A 20,349-nucleotide genomic window follows, 5' to 3' on the forward strand; every position below is an offset into this window, starting at 1 on the left:
GGTCTTAGTTGTCCTGTTATATGGGTCTCAGTTATATGGATTGTAGTTGTCCGGTTATATGGGTCACAGTTATCCTGTTATATGGGTCGCGGTTGTAGTTATCCTATTATTTGGGTCGCAGTTGCCCTATTATATGACTCATGGTTGTTATGGGTCATGGTTATCATGTTATATATGGCCCATAATGGGGTGATCTAATCCATCTACCTTGTAGGCCAACTTGTCATGGGCCTAAAAAGTCCTGTCTTGGCCCCACATTGATGTTGTGTATAATCCATATCGCCCATCCTTCTTGCCATGTCATTTTAGGGCTACGGGCTAAATATCAGCTTGATCCAGTGCTCGTGTGGCGCACATAATTGAAAATAATGGTAACTGTTGAAACATCAATGGATCAGATGTGGGCCCAAGTCAGGACTTTTTGAAAATAATGGTGACTGTTGAAACATTAATAATGGTGACTTGGTGTAATGTCCTGGATTTTCACTGTTTTGGATTTTCAAAAAAATTATTAAAATTTTTGTTATTAATTAACTTATAATATTACTTAATGACCATTAGCACTCAATATTAGTTTATACAAGGGTGGTACCAATAAAGAACCGCACCAGTCCGATTAATCAACTGTGGGAAGCTAATGAATCCGCCCGATCACTTGAACATTAGGTGTAGCCCCATGATTTACTCACATAAGACCCAAATCTAACTGACCCATCGCTAACTAATTAAGACAATCATGACTAAATTAAAGATCTAATCGAGGCCGAGTTAGATGAGGCCCAGATCTTGAATAATAGACCAAATCAACCCTGTTACTCTTTTAAAATAAAACCGATGGTTTATAGTAATCATGACCAAATCTCCACCTTCACTAGTTATAAATGAGCCACACTAGGAACATAGTTAATCCAAACCCTAATCATTGCCCACGAGAAATCCCAATACCTAGTTCATTTCAGAAATGCCCCGATTTCCCAAACAAACTCTAGACCGCTTGTTGGTGGGCTACTAGTTCCAAAATTATAGAATAATATCCGTCTTACTGGGCTTTACATCCATCGCAGGAGTCGGACCTGGGTGCTGTCTAGAATCACTCAACTTGACCTAAGGACAAGTGCATAAGAAGTGCAAGTACCTTAAAAGAATGAACTAAAACTTAAGTGAATTGGGTCGTCCACTCTTATGCAAAGTTGAGGATTTTGGACTGTCGGTTTACGACCAAACTTTACCCGTGGAGTAAGGATATTTTCCTGCTCATATCCGTATAGCCGTGGCTCCGATCAACTATCAATGACCGTTAAACAGACTTCTAATCATATCTGTCGATCGGTGCATCCAAATGGCGGACCGATCATATACATACGTAGATCATCATTAGGGCTAACTATCCTACAGTGTATATCAATATGTATACCCCATAGTGGGCCCTAGAGCTTAGAAAGACTCTCCTATAGGTCTAGTATAGTAAAAACCTATCCCTTGGGGCCATTTACACCAAATCTGGCATTATAATAGGGCCTCATTTGGGCACCCCCTCTCCCCATACGATTTTACCCTAGGGAAAAGAAAGAGAGAAAGAGAGAAAGAGAAAGAGAAGAAGAGAGAGTAGGGTGGGGGAGGCTTTAGTGCTCCCCTTCATCGGTCTCCTGCAATCAAGACCTAGCATCGATCATTTCCCTCCGCCGAATCCGCCTCGTTCACGATTGGAAGGTAAGAAACAAAACCTACTCCCCAACCTAGGTTTTTCTAAGATAAATTACATGAATCTTACATAATTGCTTCTAAATTGATATAGGAATCATTTTCTCCAATTTTCTAACCCAAGGAGCGGCATGAGTTGGGTGAAACGTCACGAGGTGCGGACTATTATTCTTAGGTGGCCGAGCACCAATTCTAATATGAGTCTAATGATTTTGTTTATTGGTTGATGTACTTAGATAATCTAGAAAACCTATACAAGACCTTACACCTTAGATCCCCTCAAATCAATGTGGAATAATGATGAAATGCTTGATGTTTCTCAACATTATTAGGTATGTAATTGATGATTGCTTGTGCATTCCTTGCTCGAATCTTGTATGATGTTTCCTCATAACATGCTTGATGCACTATCCTTTTGTGACACCTATTAGATGGAGCTTGGATTGTTGGGTGTTGGACTCAGCTCACCATTCTTTTGAACATATTTTTGCGATTTTTTTCGGCAACAACTCGTGCGACCCATAGTTATAATTTTTGGACTTGTAAACATTTAGCCTATTTCATTTCAGTAGACTAGTTGTGGTTGTGCTTCATATTTTCAGTAATTCCATACTACGCATTTAAACTTGATTAAACGCAAATTAACAAAAATTTGTTACAAGTGATGCCCGAGAACTTGGGAGTCGAGTGTATGCATGACCCTCAATTTCCAGGGCGTTACAGCCAGTTAGGAAGGCCTCAGACTGATAAACTGTTGATGGTCAAATATTGCATATTAGACCTCAGTTATTACTTACAAGGTGATGTAGAGCGGGTCGCGGATAGTTTCATGGCCGAGATGGATCAGAAAAGGCCTGGTCGACGACAGAAGTGATTAGGACCATCGGACCTTAGATCGGGTGTATCTCGCAATCCGGAATGAGTTATCTGACGTAAAATATATGATTTTGGGGTAAAACGAGCTACTTTAGCCAACCAACCCCGCTATGCTGAGTTGCGCAGCCCGGAATTGGGAAAAACCCCTTGATCGATGGTCGTTTCCCTGTTTTAATTCCGTTTTTACTATAAATAGTAAGTTTTCGTTTGATTATAACTCTTCATCCGTCGGGCTTTAGGAGTTGTGCCCAACGTGAAAAGAGCTTAGAATAATTAGGACAACGGTTTGGTGAAGCCAAATAGGACACTTACTATTTTTGGCCGAAAACCTTGCGGACTAGTAGACATCACGACCGCCTATAAATAGTAAGTTTACTATTTATAGTAAGTCGCGAATTCTAGGAGTTTGAGTTATAGTTTGATTCTGATTTCTTTCCCATTGCTTGGTACCCTTATTTAAAGGGTTATGAACTCGTTTTTAATAATTCATCAATCAATTTCGAATTTATTAGAATTTATTTCTATTTTCTGCTTTATTTCCTTGTGGATTCGAGAAGTCTTTGTGCGGAGTCCAGAAAAGTTCTGTGGATTCGGAATAGTTATCCTCTTGAGGAAGACGGTGCTTGACCTCACATCCTCCCCTGCATCAATTAGGGTGTCCTTCTATCAAACACTTGATGAGCAACATCAATGGCAAAGTAACCAAGTCACCAAACTAGTTCGATTTGAGTTCCATTCGAGTTGGATTTTAACTGGATTCAATTCGAGTTGAGTTGAGTTAGGGCAGATCTCTTGGCGGAAAATCTAAGGCAACTCTGTGTTCCTGATGGCAATCCTCCACCCCCAATTAATCGCCCTGATCGCAGGATAGTACCGGCATTGCATCCAAGGGTCATTCCTGAGGAAGGGGGCTCCAGTGAGGAGGAAATCGATGACATAATCTTCCAACACCCGAGACATGGCGGCGATCGAGTAGATCGAACGGATCGAGAATTCAAGATGAGGGTTGATATTCCTAGATTTAATGGCCAACTATATATTAAGGATTTTCTCGATTGGCTTTCTGAAGTTGAGCGATTTTTCGACTATATGGACATCCCTGAAGCAAAGAAAATTAAACTTGTGGCCTACAAGTTGAAAGGAGAAGCTTCAGCTTGGTGAGAACAACTGCAACTCGCGCGAACCAGGCAGACAAAAGCACCAATCCGCACCTGGCAGCGGATGAAGCAACTACTATGTGCCCGATTCCTCCCTAACAATTACGATCAGGTATTATTCCAACAATACCAAAATTGTCGACAGGATAGTCGGTCGGTGAGAGAATATGCAGAAGAATTTTACCGCCTGGCGGCGCGTAACGATTTGGTCGAGACTGAGTCGCAGCAAGTCACCCGATTCAATGATGGATTGCGTATGGCTATCCAGGATCGGTCCAGATGCAGTCCGTCTGGACGATAAATGATGCGATCAAGTTGGCTACTCGGGTAGAAGCATAACATGAACGTCCTAACACACGGACCTATCCTACTGCAAGGATTCCTATGGTAGGTCTGCCCCAGGGAACTGCACAGCCTAAGGGGAAGGAGCTCGTAGGAGCATGCACTTAATCTCCTACGTTTGAGAACTGAGATCAGGGAAGCGGGCAAGCTAGACCCCAAAGGGGCATAGTAACTGCTGCTAGTCCAAGTAGAATCCTGAACCCCTATGCTCGGTCAAGGCCCGATAACTGTTATCGTTGTGGCCAACCGGGCCACCTATCAAATACTTGTCCTCAGCGAAAAGTGGCAAACCTCACCATCAATGATGGTAGTGCTGATAACGCTTATGAAGATCCAGATTTTGAAGAACAGGAGTATACCACCGAGGACAAGGCAGATGATTCATGTTGGATTCAGCAAGATCACGGCGAGTCGCTCGTCGTGAGGCGACTATTATATGCACCAAGAAAAGAAGTGCATCCACAGCGGCATAATATCTTCCGCACTAGGTATACGGTGAATCGAAAGGTTTGTGACGTGATCATTGACAGTGGGAGCAATGAGAACATCGTCTCCAAGGTCATGGTGAAAAAATTATAATTAAAAACGGAGCGTCATCCCTCTCCATATACAATCGGTTGGATCAAGAAGGTCAGCGAAACAAAGGTAACTGAACGGTGCACCATGTCCTTTTCAATTGGCAAACATTACAAGGATGAAGTAGTATGCGATGTGGTTGACATGGAAGCATGTCACATACTACTCGGTCGGCCCTGGCAATCTGACCGTGACGCCACTCATAAAGGGCGAGATAATATATATATCTTCGTCAAGGATGGCCGGAAGACCATATTAGCCCCTATGGATCCAGAGGGACCACCTGAAACTTCTAAAGTGGAGGGCCATTTTCTCTTAACCATACGGGACTTCGTGGAAGAATCAAAGGAAATAGGACAGACTTATGCATTAATTGTAAAAGGGGAAGAACTCGATCCTACCAACATCCCTAAAAGACTAAGGCCCCTACTACATGAATTCAAAGAAATCTGGCCAGTTGACCTTCCCGATAGGTTACCCCCCATGCGGGATATCCAACACCATATCGACTTTGTCCCTAGGTCCAGTTTACCTAATCGTCTCCATTATCGAATGAGTCCGAATGAGTGCGAGATTCTACAGGGACAAGTAGAGGAGTTGATCTGTAAGGGTCTTATTCGAGAGAGCATGAGTCCATGTGCTGTACCAGCTCCATTAACTCCAAAGAAAGATGGGAGTTGACGTATGTGTGTCGACAGCCGAGCCATCAGCAAAATCACCATAAAATACAGGTTTCCTATACCACAGTTGGACGATACGCTGGACATACTAGAGGGTGCAAAAATATTCTCTAAATTGGACCTAAGGAGCGGCTACCATCAGATTCGAAAACGGTCGGGCGATGAGTGGAAAACGGCCTTTAAGACCAAGGAAAGATTATACGAATGGATGGTCATGCCCTTCGGTCTTTCGAATGCGCCTAGCACATTTATGAGATTGATGAACCAAGTTCTGAAACCTTTCATTGGGCGGTTCGTTGTGGTTTACTTCGTTGATATTTTGATATACAGTCAAGATAAAACCACCCATATGGAACACCTCAAGAAGGTCCTTCAAGTGCTCACTAAAAATAAACTGTACCATATTTTAAAAAAGTGTAGCTTCATACTGATAGCCTATTATTCCTGGATTTTGTCGTTACATCCACGGGCATTCGGGTGGATGAGGAAAAGGTGAAGGCAATCAGAGAATGGCCAATTCTTACAAATATTCACGAAGTGTGAAGTTTTCATGGACTAGCGACATTCTATCATCGGTTCGTGAAAAATTTCAGTACCATTGTGTCACCAATCACAGATTGTATGAAGAAAGGGCAGTTTCAGTGGACTGACAAAGCCGACAGGAGCTTTGCTGAAATCAAGCGCAGATTATCCACGACCCCGGTTCTTGTACTTCCCAACTTCGACAAACTGTTTGAAGTCGAATATAATGCCTCATATGTCAGAATTGGGGGAGTTTTGTCTCAAGAAGGTAGACCGGTAGCCTTTTATAGCGAGAAACTTAGCGATGCACGTAAGAAGTGGTCTACATATGAGATCGAGTTATGCGCGGTGGTCCAGGCACTGCAGCACTGGCGACATTATTTGATTCAAAGGGAATTCATACTTTACACAGACCATCAAGCTCTCAAATTCATTAATAGTCAAGCTAACATTAACCGTGTGTATGCTAGGTGGATCTCATTCTTACAAGAATTCACGTTTATACTAAAACATAAGTCAGGGCAACAGAACAAAGTAGCGGATGCACTGAGTCGCCATGCAACTTTGTTAGTCACTATGAGCAATGAGGTTGTCGGGTTCGAGTGCCTCAAAGACATAAATGCCGATGGCGATGACTTCAAGGACGCATGGGTTAGATGCCAAGAAGGTCACTCCGGCGACTTATATATGTAAGACGGGTTCCTTTTCAAGGGAAATCAACTGTGCATCCCAAACAGTTCGCTAAAGGAACAAATAATCCAAGAGCTACATAGAGGTGGCCTCAGTGGACACCTTGGGCGAGACAAGACGCGAGCTCTTGTGGAAGAACGGTATTACTGGCCGCAATTGGTACGTGATGTAGGAAAGACAGTCCAACGTTGTTATATTTGTCAGACCTCTAAGAGGCAACCTCATAATATGGCCTTTACACTCCATTACCAGTGCCTGACGGCCCTTGGGAGGATTATCTATGGACTTTGTGCTTGGTCTCCCACAAACACAACGCGGCATGTATTCGGTGTTCGTGGTAGTAGATCATTTCTCCAAGATGGTGCACTTTATTCCATACAAGAAAGCTCTCGATGCAACACACGTGGCGAATCTATTCTTCAGAGAAATTGTGCGGCTACACGGGGTTCCCAAGACTATTACTTCTGACCGTGACACGAAGTTCATAAGCCACTTTTGGCGGACTTTGTGGACTCAATTCGATATACGACTTCAGTTCAGCAGCGCCTACCACACACAGACTGACGGTCAAACTGAGGTTGTGAATCGCACATTGGGAAACCTCCTTTGATGTATTTCAGGAGAAAAACCGAAGCAGTGCGATTTGGCCTTGTCTCAAGCGGAGTTTGCATTCAACAACATGGTGAACCGCTCGATAGGGATATCCCCGTTCTAGGTTATTTATGAACGAGTACCTCGCCACACACTAGACTTGGTCCCTCTGCCCAAGCTCCCAAGCATGAGCATTGCAGCGGAACATATGGCTGACAAGATCATGGGCATTCATGCGGAGGTACAAACCAAGCTACATGCCTCGAACAAAAAGTACAAGGAGTAAGCAGACAAGCATCGGTGACAAAAAGTGTTTGAGGTGGGCGACCAAGTAATGGTCCATCTGCGCAAAGAACGATTTCCGACCGGAACGTTCAACAAGTTGAAGAATAAAAGGATTGGACCGGTACCAATCATCCGAAAGATCAATTGCAACGCTTATGTTGTTGATCTTCCATATGATATGACAATCTCACGGATTTTCAACGTCGCGGACCTGACCGAGTATCATGAACCAGCGCAGGATGAGAACTCAAGGACAAGCTCTTTTGAAGTGGAGGGGACTGATGTAGAGCAGGTCGCAGATAGTTTCATGGCCAAGATGGATCAGAAAAGGCCCGGTCGACGACAGAAGTGATCCGGACCATCGGACCTTAGATCGGGCGTATCTCGCAATCCGGAATGAGTTATCTGACGTAAAATATATGATTTTGGGGTAGAATGAGCTACTTTAGCCAACCAACCCCTTGATCGATGGTCTTTTCTCTGTTTTAATTCCGTTTTTACTATAAATAGTAAGTTTTAGTTTGATTATAACTCTTCATCCGTCGGGCTTTAGGAGTTGCGCCCAACGTGAAAAGAGCTTAGAATAATTAGGAGAACGGTTTGGTGAAGCTAAATAGGACACTTACTATTTTTGGCCAACCTTGCGCACTAGTAGACATCACGACCGTCTATAAATAGTAAGTTTATTATTTATAGTAAGTCGCGAATTCTAGGAGTTTGAGTTGTTGTTTGATTCTGATTTCTTTCCCATTGCTTAGAACCCTTATTTAAAGGGTTGTGAACTCGTTTTTAATAATTCATCAATCAATTTCGAATTTATTAGAATTTATTTCTATTTTTTGCTTTCTTTCCTCATGGATTCAAGAAGTCTCTGTGAGGAGTCCAGAGAAGTTCCGTGGATTCGGAATAGTTATCCTCTTGAGGAAGACGGTGCTCGACCTCACATCCTCCCCTACGTCACATGGTGAATGGATCAGATCACCCCATTGTGGGCCATATATAACGTGATAACCACGACCCATATAATAGGACAACTGCGACCCAAATAACAGGACAACTGCGACCGTGACCCATATAACAGGATAATTGCGACCTATATAACAGGACAACTAAGACCCAAATCATAGGACAACTGCAACCGTGACCCATATAACAGGATAACTGCGACCCATATAACAAGATAACTGCGATCCATACAACTGAGACCCATATAACAGGACAACTAAGACTCATATAACAGGACAACTGCGATCACAACACATATAACAGGATAACTGCAACCCATATAACAGGATAACTGTGATCCATACAACTGAGACCTATATAATAGGACAACTAATACCCATATAACAGGACAACTACGACCGCAACTCATATAATAGGATAACTACGACCCATATAACAGGGCAACTCCGATCCATACAACTGAGACCCATATAACAGGACAACTAAGACCCATATAACATGACAACTGCGACCGCGACCCATATAACAGGATAACTACGACGCATATAACAAGACAAATGGAATCCATACAACTGAGACCCATATAACAGGACAACTAAGACTCATATAATAAGACAACTGTGACTGCGACCCATACAAGAGAATAACTGCGACCCATATAACAAGATAACTCCGATCCATACAACTGAGACCCATATAACAAGACAACTAAGACCCATATAACATGACAACTACAATCCATACAACTACGGCCCATTTGGGTCGTGGTTTGCATGGGTCGTAGTTGTCATGTTATATGGGTCGTGGTTGTCATGTTGTATGGATCATGGTTTTCAACGTCTTTAATTTGTTTTCTACCAAACTATTGTTACCATAGCTTAAGGCCCACAATGGGGTGATTCGATCCATCCACTTTATCGGCCAGCTCGGCATGGGCCCAAAAAGTCTTAACTTGGGTAATGTTCACATCTAACAAACATCACAGTGAGCCTAAAAACTTTCAACAGTCACCATTATTTTCTATTTTGTGGGCCATAAAAGCACTGGATCGGGCTGATATTTGGGCCCTAACCCTAAAATGACATGATAAAAAGGATAGACAGAATGGATTATACACATACATCAGTGTGGGCCCATTTGGGTCGTGGTTTGCATAGGTCGTAGTTGCTATGTTATATGGGTTGTGGTTGTCATGTTTTATGGATCGTGCCGCAATGGGGTGATCCATTCCGTCAACCTTGTCGGCCTGCTCCGCGTGGGCCCAAAAAAGTCCTAACCCAAATAATAGGACAACTGCGACTGTGACCCATATAACAGGATAATTGCGACCCATATAACAGAACAACTGCGATCCATACAACTGAGACCCATATAACAAGACAACTAAGATCCATATAACAGGACAACTGCGACCCAAATAACAGGACAACTGCGACCGCGACCCATATAACAGAAAAACTGCAACCCATATAACAGGACAATTGCGATCCATACAACTAAGAGCCATATAACCAGACAAGTAAGACCCAAATAAGAGGACAACTGCGACCGCGACCTATATAACAGGACAACTAAGGCCTAGATAACATGACAACTGTGACCGCGACCGCGACCTGTATAACAGGATAACTACGACCCATATAACAGGACAACTGCGATCCATATAACTAAGACCCATATAACAGGACAACTACGATCCATACAACTAAGACCCATATAACAGGACAACTAAGACCCATATAACAGAACAACTGCGATCCATACAACTACGACCCATATAATAGGACAACTGCGATCCATAGAACTAAGACCCATATAACAGGACAACTGAGACCCATATAACATGACAACTATGATCCATACAACCGCGGCCCATTTGAGTCATGGTTTGCATGGGTCGTAGTTGCCATGCTATATGTGTCGTGGTTGTCATATTGTATGGATCGTGGTTTTCAATGTGTTTAATTCCTTTTCTACTAAACCATTGGTATCATAGCTTAAGGCCCACAATGGGGTGATCCATCCATCCACCTTGTCATCCAGCTAGGCGTGAGCTCAAAAAGTCTTAACTTGGGTAATGTCCACATCTAACAAACATCACAGTGAGCCTAGAAACTTTCAATAGTCATCATTATTTTCTTTTTTGTGGGTCATAAAAGCACTAGATCGGGCTGATATTTGGGCCCTAACCCTAAAATGACATGACAAAAAGGATGGGCGGAATGGATTATACACATACATCAGTGTGGGCCCATTTGGGTCGTAGTTTGCATAGGTCGTAGTTGCTATGTTATATGGGTCATGGTTGTCATGTTGTATGGATCGTGATTTTGAATGTGTTCAGGTCCTTTTCTAACAAACCATTGATACCATAGCTTAAGGCCCACAATGGAGTGATCCATTCCATCCACCTTGTCGACCTGCTTCACGTGGGCCCAAAACTAACTTGGGCAGTGTCCATTTCTAATGAACATCATAGTGAGCCTGAAAAGTTTCAACAGTGGGTTTCATTGTCACCATTTTTTTCTATTATGTGACCCACACAAGCTTTGGATCAGGCTAATATTTGGGCCTTAGCCCTAAAATGATAGGGCAAAAAGGATGGGCGGCATGGATTATACACATACTTCAATATGGGCCCCACGAGCTTGGTCCTTGCCTACACACAAAAAAGGGTTCCGTACACATCACTTTCTTGGCATTAAATACGACGTAACTTCTTCTTCCCTGGAAAACCGTATAACTACTGAAACAAGGACAAGGGCATTTTGGTCCAAGTAATTTTTGAAAGCATGTTAGAAGACCCTTCTTGTAATATATGGAATGACATAGTTTTCTAGGTAATTTGCCCAAACTTCAGGGTGAGTATGGTCAATTTCCCTATTGGGAAATACAAGATATGTGGGGCCCATCAAGATATGTGTTTTATCCAAACCATCCATCCATTTTGCCGGCTCATTTTAAAGTACAAGCCTAAAAATGACACTAATCCAAAGCTCAAATTAACCACACCAAACAATGGGAATAAAATGCCCATCGAAGTGTGTATTACCACACTCTCCTTCCATTTTTACGTATCATTTTAGGGTATGAGACAAAATAATAAAGAAGATACAAATCTCCAATGGACCATTCATTAAATAGTAGTAATTGTGACCCTCCCATTAAAAACATTCTAGGTCCACTGTAATGTTCCCTAATTTTATTTGCCATCAAATGTATTGATAATGTGTCATAAACCTAGATGAAGGGAAAATAAAAATATCAGCTTAATCCAAAACTTTTGTAGCTAATTAATGGTTAATCACCACATTTTACCATGGCATGGTTCTCATTTTTGGCTCATGCCCTGAAATGATATGAAAAAAATGGATGCATTGCGCAGACATAGAATACCTAAATAAAGATGGGCTACCGTAAGGGCCCCACGTAATCAGCTACCTGATGCAAACCAAAGGTTCTGTTAGGAAAAAGTTGCCCGGCAAGGAAATCCTTGCCAATATCCACCCTGATGTTTATCCACCATCCAAACCGTTCATAAGGTCATCCCTATTGGGATGAACTGAAAAATAAAAAAATATTAATCTGATCGAAAATACATTTAGCCATATGAATGTCTCAACGGTGGACGTTCAATCCTCATTGTTTCTGTCATGTGGTCCACTTGATTCTTGGATCCGTCTATTTTTATGTTCATGTCCTAACATAATGTGACAGAACAAATGGACAGGTGGATTTCTAACAAACATCATGGTGGGCCCTACGTAGCTTTAGATTACAAAAAGTTACTACGTGTGGGATGAAAGGATTTGGCAGTCAATCAATATAGCGAAGCCTCGCATGAATGGGTTTCACAGGCAATAAATATTGTATAATTTTCTTTGGATGTGACTTTCATTTTTTATTAGTTTGTTAGTTTTTCCACTTTTGAGGTTAGATTTGACTGATTTGCCTAACTACAAAGTGACCCAAATACATACCATTATTCCAAACACAAATGTTCTCAAAAAGGACCTAACATAAATTCAAGCCAGTGTTGTTTTCCAACAAGAACCAATCCATGCACCTTGACAACCCAATGGACTTGGGTTTATGCAACCCAAACCCACGCATGTTCGGAACAGGTTACTTGGAGCGGGCCCCAACTAGCTTTAGATTACAATTTCATGCATGTCCGAGACCAGCGGTGGTGATACGAAATCTTAGCAAGAAAGTGTTTGGCAGGAAGTCAACATCTCGATGCCAAGCGCTGAAGGGTTTATGCGGCAATAGACATTTTTTTCAAATGGGAAATTGTCCTTACTCGCCTCGAAGTTTGGACAAATTACCTCGAAAGCTATGTCATCCCATATACTCTAAAAAGGGTCCTCTAACATGCTTTTGAAAACTACTTGGACCAAAATACCCTTGTCTTTGTTTCAGTAGTTATATGGTTTTCTAGAGAATAAAAAGTTACATTGTATTTAATGTTAAGAAAGTAATGTGTACGGAACTCTCACTACAACAACTGAGACTTTTACTGGCGCTTGTCTGAGCGTGGTAAGTGTAGTTTTTCCCAATGCAAATAAGTGCCGGTAAAAGTCAATCCGAGCACTGGTAAGAGTGGTTTCGGAACACTTTTTCTCATGAAAAAGCGCCATAAAATTTCTACACAAGCACCGATAAAAGCTTTTATATAGATTTGAGAGGCCCTAGCATGCCAGTAATTTTTTTTATTATATATAATTGAATCGAAACCTGTATTTTAAAAATATTTGAAACATAAAAATGATGCCATACAAATAAAACTGAATATTAAACAAAAGTTATATTACTAGACAATAAAAAATATATATAATATTTATTACAATAAATTGAAAATGATTTTGAATATAAATAAATAAATAAAAACAAATCCATCTATCAAACAAAGTTCTTGCCCTCTCCTGGACTTTTAAGCTCCTATTGCCAAGGAGATGTTTGACAGTTTCCACAATTCCTGAAGAAGTTAAGCTCTCATCTAGAGGCAGCTTTTGAAGTGCTCCTAGCACTGCACTGATTGATTCTTCCATAGAACTGTCACTTGTGCCACCACTACACTTTTGAGCTTCCTGGAGCCATTGGTTGAGAAACCTATGCCCGTCTAACTAAAGAAAATGATTAAGGCAACCATTCTTCTCTGTCGCTGATAAGGTACTTGCTACAATTGACCATTGTCTCCAAGGATGGAAGTCAAGGACACTTCCATGAAGAGATGTGTCTAGATGTACAGCACTGAAAACTGGGAGGACCTTCCATCCACATGGAATTGAAAAATCAGGATGACAGAAATTTAGTTTCTTAATACAAATTGTGGGAACATTATAATAAATGTGCTCTTGCATGCATGATTCTATAAACATACATACAAAAAAGGTCCACCATAAGTGGATGGTCTACCTTTAAATTTGACATCCTTGAGGGCTTTTTGGTGCACAAACTTGACCATGTTCCCACATCTGAGAGCTTCATTAATGACCTTCAATTAAAAAAAAAAAAAAAACATTAAAAATCATACACATCATTGGAAACAGGCTAGAACCTTTTTTTTTAAAAGTTTGTGGCTCTTCTGGTGTCAACCCAAGAACTTGTTTTACTATCACACTGAATGTGAACTGAAGAAAGGAACCAAAAAAAAATAAAAAATCAGTGACTTGAATTTTATTATAATCACATAAGAGTAGAGGAATTGTACATCCACCCCCAAAAGTTGATAGCTCACCCCAATATGAATCATTTGAACACAAGGTTTTGGAAAATGGGATGTACACACCATGCTTCTGATATATATACAAATATCCTTTTTCTATTTTTGGCATATGAGTAGTACGACTAACTACCATTCTTATACCATAAGCATGAGAAACCAAAACTATGGAAATGAAGAAGAATATAACAGAAATGACAGTAGTCTTTCCAAAAAAAAAAGGACAGTAGCAAAAGGAATCTTCTAACGTCATATTGCCTTCATGCACCAGCTAGGTACTTCTAACACGCTAATACTCTCATCATCTGCTATTTCTGAAATACACATCTTAAATTTGATGAGTTGGCTAAAAAATATTAATGTTAATTAATAACTAATACCAAATAATCCTGAAAGCAAGGGATAAGGTGAGGTGAGCAACAAATTTAGTGAACAACAAGATATGTCACATTCCAGGATGAAAAACCAAGCACTGATTATTTTAGAATTCATGTAGTTGGTGTGTGATGGATGCAAGCTATTGAAGGTCAAACATAGAAATGAAATTCATGAGCACTATGAGCAGATACGAGTTCCATTACCAATCAAATCATGTCCATGCAGTTCTATTATCACATAGATGTTTATTCAGTTCTAGTGCCAAACAAATAGTGTTCATTCAGTTCTATTATGAAACAAATAGTGCTCATTCCTAAGAAAATAGACTTTTTTTCTTGGGTGAAGTTATATATATATATATCAGATTTGAACTACAATTGAGGTACAAACATCACCTGCCATTCCAATCTGGTTGGATGATAAAGTAAAAAAAGAAAAAGAAAAGGTAGGGAGGGTGGTCTAACCAGCACATAAGTTCCAGCAAAGAGAATGCCAGCTGCACCAGCGGTGACACATGTGTAAGTGAAAGTGTAGAGGACCTTTTTCACATGCATTCCTATATCAAGGAAATACCAAGCTTACTGTCAACCTGTGTTAAACAATCAGCTGAAAGAACCAAAACAAAAGAAGATATATGTCTTATCTTACCGCAAAAATTCAAGGAAAAGCCAGGACAACAAGACAAAATGAAGGGATCATCCAGTACGAAATCCTGTCGTTGTGACAAAGGAAGCAAAGTAGGAGGCCTGATTCCTGAGTTCTCTGCATTCATGAAAATATTGATCAGAAGAAGAAGAAGAAGAAGAAAAACAGATCAAAAGGAAAAAAGAAAAAAAGAAAAAAAGGAAGCATCTACTTTTTTCCAGACACAATCATCACACAAGTACCTAAGACTGGAAGTGAGTGAAAAGGAAGATATACATTCTAAGTATCTTATGCATTTGCAGCTCTTGCCATCGAAGACAGAAAAAATGAAAAGAAAGAGAGAGAGGGGCAAAGCAAAGAAACAGAAAATCTTCCCTGTACTCTTTTTCAGTACATGGATTTGCAGGAATTTCACGAGTAGTTTGTTACATGTCACGATCCACAAAAACACGCAAATGCAGAAAATCTTGCTTTATCAATAAAAGCTTGAGGCTGAAATTCCTCTCATTGCCCTTGTGTAGAAAATGCATCTCCCTCTTTCCTGCTAATGAGTCACCTGTGGGACAAGCATGCAAGTGGTAGGCCCCATCATGAGAGTCACCTGAAGCAAAAATCAGTTGATCCACTCATGAAGCAGGTCACGCCATCAAAACAGATGGATAAGCAATGTTCTGACTCAACATACAGATGTGATCTTTATGGTGGGATCAATTGCCTATATAACTTCATAACTGTAGATAACTAGATTTGGATATTGCTCACTTGAAATCCACATGGCATGCTGAGGTGGAGTCTGGGTAGAAGTCTAGCAGATGAATCCCATCATCAGAGGAAGATCCAACTGCATTTATCTGCACAAGAAGACATAAGACATTACAAGATATTTTTGCTATAATTGAATCCCATGGTTAATTATTGCTATAGCTCTAAGAAAACCACAAACACATAAAGTCATCGCTGGCTAAGTGTAGCTCTAATCATAATATTCATATACATGAGTAGGTGGCTAACATTGATCATTCATCATTCGCTAAATTAGGATTGTCTAAGAAATGTGTGTGTGCGTGTTTGTGTCTATATATATATATATATATATATATATAAACAAGAAAGACTCAATAAATGCTAACCCAGCTGCATCACCCACATTGGAAGCGAAAAAAAAAAAAAACTGCATCAGCCTCAAACAGCCACAACACCTGCAGCTTGACAAAGGGAAGACCCAGTAGCCAATGCAGAGATTCACCATAGCAGCCAGATCTTGAAACAGAGCCAGCTACTGATCAACTGCAACTGGAATTCAAACCCGATTAATCAGGCTAGAGACAGTCGCATCTACCAACCTACTGCAGCTAGGGCAATCACTGCACTTGCAGCATGATAGGCATATGGATGTATCAAAACAAACCATCGGCCACCAAACAGAACCATTTCTAGGATTCTGAAGGAAAAAAAAAAAAAAAAAACCTTGAATTTGCTCCAATTGATCCCAGATGTGCAACAAACAACCACTAGTCTACTCACCTGCTAGACGCGTAGATGTTGCTTTGGAATACATGGTTCGAATTTGTGCTGCAAGCCATGTGTACTATAGGAGTGCAGCCACCATCACCACAGTTGTAGATTATGATATTGTTGCCAGGAGTGCAACTTTAAAGATGTGAATTGAATTGCGAACATTCAGTTTTAAAAAATGGAGTGCAACTTTAAAATTTTCAAAGAAAAGCAAAGGTTTCCTTTACTATTATTATTTTTCAGCAAACTTGGCAAATAATCTATATGCAAAAAGTTTCTTGACAGGAGGCAGCTAAGTTCCATGCCAGATACAAAGTGCTTCCACATAAAAAGCCCAATACATTCATACGCAATTTAGTCTATGTCCAAGAAAGTGAAGCATGTTAGAAGTGAATCAGAAGTAAAAAAAGAAAAAGAAATACATACAGCATTTTCCTCATCTGGATCATTCTGGAAGACAGAGAACAGAGGAGCCAAAACTTTATCTTATACCAGGATTTAGCTTTGCAAACATAATCAGTATGTGCCTTAATGCTTCCTGAAATACAAGAAACAATTGAAGTTAACCCAGCTGCTGCAATTGTTGGTGCCTGCATTTATGATGATGATATCAATCTAAACAGCATAAAGAAACAAGCTACCATGCCTTTTTAGGAAATTGGGTTTTTAAGAATTTGTAAAATAATGTCTAATTCAGTTTTGAATTCGAAATTCTCATTGATCAATTAATCACACTGAACAGTACGAACTTGTACCAAGACACATGAGAGGGTTTTTCCATATCTTCTTTCCTGGAGACAGATGCATTTATCCTTCTTTTTTTTGCCCCACAACACAACACAGTTACCAATTGGGTCCGCCAGATCTCTTGACTTAGTTTCATGGTGTTATAAGTAGTCCATTCAATGGGCATAAACTTCACATCACCAACTTACCCTTAGGGCAGGATTGGCATCTGGATGGAACACAGAAAGAGTACTCATCGCACTGACAAGCACGCCCATTGGGTTTGCATCATGGGGCATCGCCTGAATAATATCCTACAAGCAAGAAAATATAATCAAAATCCATTAGAGAAAAAAGTCACATTAGTAAAGTTTCTCTAATCAGCAATGTACAAATGTTTATCCTATTAGTGATAAATAAACTCAACTACCAAAAAAGATGCAGCAACAGGGCAAGAATCCATCAACATACCGGATTATAGAAAAGAGGTGATACTTTTCATTGCACGGACCCCAAGAGTCATAAAGAAACTGATGTGGGAAAAACATCTACTTTGCCACTACATCATATTTCAGGCAAAAAGTCAATCCATCCATGGTCCATAACATTAGGAAACTTGACATTAAATGTTAGATTTCAGGTTGCCTAAGCAAAGGAATAGATAATAGAGACGCACCAAAATGCCCTGAGGAACAGCAGAATGTTGAGAAACTGCAGACTGACTTTGAGAAGGCAAATCTCCATACACTTTAAAAGAAGGCAAATCCCCCAACCCATTTTTTCAAAGCTTTTAAAAGAACCCAGAGACCTAGATGCATTTCTTCTTTGTATACTATACCTTGGCAGGTGGCTCTACATGCATGGGCTCAGATGGAAAGAGAGAGAAAAGGAAGATATACATTACCATTCTAAGTATCTTATGCATTTGCAGCTCTTGCCATCGAAAACAGAAAAAAATGAAAAGAGAGACAGAGGTAAAGCAAAGAAACAGAAAATATGGAGCTCATCTGCTGCTCCATATAGAAATACAGGGACTACATGATTTGTATCAAGGAACATTAGCAAGTGGAATAAAAAGTTTGAAGAACTGTCTGGGAAAACAAGATTTAGAACGGCTCATTCATAACATGGTCTTCTGCACACATAGCAATCCTTCATCATTATTTGCTATGGACCTCCTTTCTGCAACATACTCAGCACCAGTCTTACCCCATGGGATCTCTTCAGGGTTCCTAAAGATTTCCACAGAATCAAGCAAATTTTAGTGACATGAGATTTCAATTCAAGGCAAGAACATGTAAAATGAAGAAACTACAGAGATATAAGCCACCATCTGATCAGCTGGGCTAAGTCTAGTTGGATCAACCAACTCAACCCATTGATAACTTATAGGGGTAGAACAAGTTGACTAGGGCTCAATCCAAGCCCAACCCATTTACTTAAAATTGTTAAGTCCACATAATTAGCAAAACTATGTATCCCGCAAACAAACAAGACGAATGGATGAGATGAATTCAATCTGCAGTTGACAGTGATTAAACAGGAGAACTAAGCAGCATTTTCAATTGCTTCAATGCATTTCAACACACTCCAAACCACTTGATAAGCTTCAACTCAAACTTGCCCAATTTCACCCAAAGAAAAAAGAAAAAAGACCATGGTAATCGTGCTCTGGTCCATGGTGCAGGCATAGCGATGTGCTCCATGCCTCCTCACCTGTAGCAGGTCTTGAAGAGCCTTAGCCCCCTATAGTTTCTAGCCTGATTGTTTCTCCTCACTGGGGCAAGTGTTTCTAGCATGATGGGAGAATAAAAGAGATGCATGTTTGTACTGTACAAGTACAGATAAATGAAACCTGAAAACAAAACCATTAAAAAAAGACCTACCAAACCATTAAAAAAAAAAATGACCTACCAAACCATTAAGAAAAACAAAATAAAAATTACATACATTTGTTTCAAGAATTTCGTCAAACATGTGACATGCTTATAGCTCAAATTCTATACAAACATGCTTTGTGTAAGAAATAAGTGGCCTGTAAAATCCCAAATCCAGTGAAGTAAAAAAATAAATCCATTAGTGATTAAAAGAGAGGAAAAAAACCACCTGATCAGTCTCTTCGGTTCAGGCAGCTGCAGAGCTGGAATGTGAATAAGGTTTTAGAAGATTTAGAGAAATCAACTAAAATCTCTAGGGTTTTGGGAGATTTGGAGAAATCGGGAGATGCATGAGAGGAATGAGGTGCAGAGAGAGAGAGAGAGAGAGAGAGAGAGAGAGAGAGAGAGAGAGAGAGAGAGAGAGAGAGTACCGATCGAGTGCAATGGACATAGCAAACGCGTTCGGGTGCAGTGGCATCGAGCGACGTTTTCAGGGGTAGCGATCACAGATCACCAGATCTGAAGGCGTTGCTTCTTTTCAAACAAAAAGAAAGCTGGAGAAGAGAGAGAGAGAGAGAGAGAGAGAGAGAGAGAGAGAGAGAGAGAGAGGGGGGGGGGGGAGAAAAACAGGGTTAGGGCTTTTGATACGGTATATATACCCGATCGCTAATCGATGCCCATTGTAATTAGCACCGGTAAATTAGCCACATAAATTGTCGGCTAATCCAGTTTTTGTTGTAGTGTCTTTTTTGCACGTGGGCAAAGACAAAACTAGTGGGACCCACATTGATGTTTGTGCATAATCCATGTCGCCCATCCTTTTTGTTGTGTCATTTTAGGGCTAGGGCCCAAATATCAGCCTTAGTCAGAGCTCTTGTGGGCCACATAATAGAAAATTATGGTGACAATGGAACCCACTGTTAAAACTTTTCAGGCTCACTGCGATGCTTGTTAGAAGTGGACACTGCCCAAGTCAGGACTTTTTGGGCCCATGACAAGTTGGCTAACAAGGTGAATGGATTGGATCACCCCCATTGTGGGCCTTAAGCTATGTTACAAATAGTTTGATAGAAAAGGAAGTGAACACGTTCAAAACC

At 40.5% G+C, this 20,349-nt stretch overlaps 1 protein-coding gene and 1 long non-coding RNA gene across 14 annotated transcripts; both read right to left on the reverse strand.

Annotated features, from left to right (window-relative positions):
• Positions 1-14,344: 14,344 nt before the first annotated feature.
• LOC131219362 (uncharacterized) lies at positions 14,345-15,227 on the reverse strand. The gene is made up of 3 exons (XR_009158137.1): positions 15,138-15,227; positions 14,954-15,045; positions 14,345-14,425 (listed from the first exon to the last, which is right to left on the reverse strand). It is a non-coding gene; the product is annotated as an uncharacterized LOC131219362 (long non-coding RNA).
• A 257-nt stretch (positions 15,228-15,484) lies between these two features.
• LOC131219361 (uncharacterized) lies at positions 15,485-19,867 on the reverse strand. Of its 13 annotated transcripts, none has more exons than XR_009158132.1 (4): positions 17,405-17,530; positions 17,076-17,187; positions 16,334-16,421; positions 15,485-15,975 (listed from the first exon to the last, which is right to left on the reverse strand). XR_009158132.1 is itself a non-coding variant. In XM_058214450.1 (4 exons), the coding sequence occupies exons 1-4, from the start codon at positions 17,672-17,674 to the stop codon at positions 15,687-15,689; spliced, it is 351 nt and encodes a 116-aa protein (XP_058070433.1). In that variant the 5' UTR covers positions 17,675-19,023; the 3' UTR covers positions 15,485-15,686. The 13 variants fall into 13 exon arrangements, 3 of the variants coding, with proteins under 3 accessions (XP_058070433.1, XP_058070432.1, XP_058070435.1); XR_009158130.1 differs by having other exon boundaries at positions 15,485-15,985; XR_009158131.1 differs by having other exon boundaries at positions 17,072-17,187.
• Positions 19,868-20,349: the final 482 nt, after the last annotated feature.

Source organism: Magnolia sinica, chromosome 11 (genome assembly GCF_029962835.1).
Source record: "Magnolia sinica isolate HGM2019 chromosome 11, MsV1, whole genome shotgun sequence".
Classification (NCBI taxonomy): domain Eukaryota; kingdom Viridiplantae; phylum Streptophyta; class Magnoliopsida; order Magnoliales; family Magnoliaceae; genus Magnolia; species Magnolia sinica.

Excerpts from the sequence above, each read along its gene's own strand:
- LOC131219361 (XM_058214450.1), bottom strand. The coding sequence starts at position 17,674 with ATGCCCCATGATGCAAACCCAATGGGCGTGCTTGTCAGTGCGATGAGT. Across the intron at positions 17,240-17,584 it reads ATGCCAATCCTGCCCTAAGG|GCACCAACAATTGCAGCAGC; the intron begins GTAAGTTGGTGA and ends TCATAAATGCAG. Across the intron at positions 15,986-17,071 it reads AGATGAGGAAAATGCTGTAT|ATAAATGCAGTTGGATCTTC; the intron begins GTATTTCTTTTT and ends CTTCTTGTGCAG.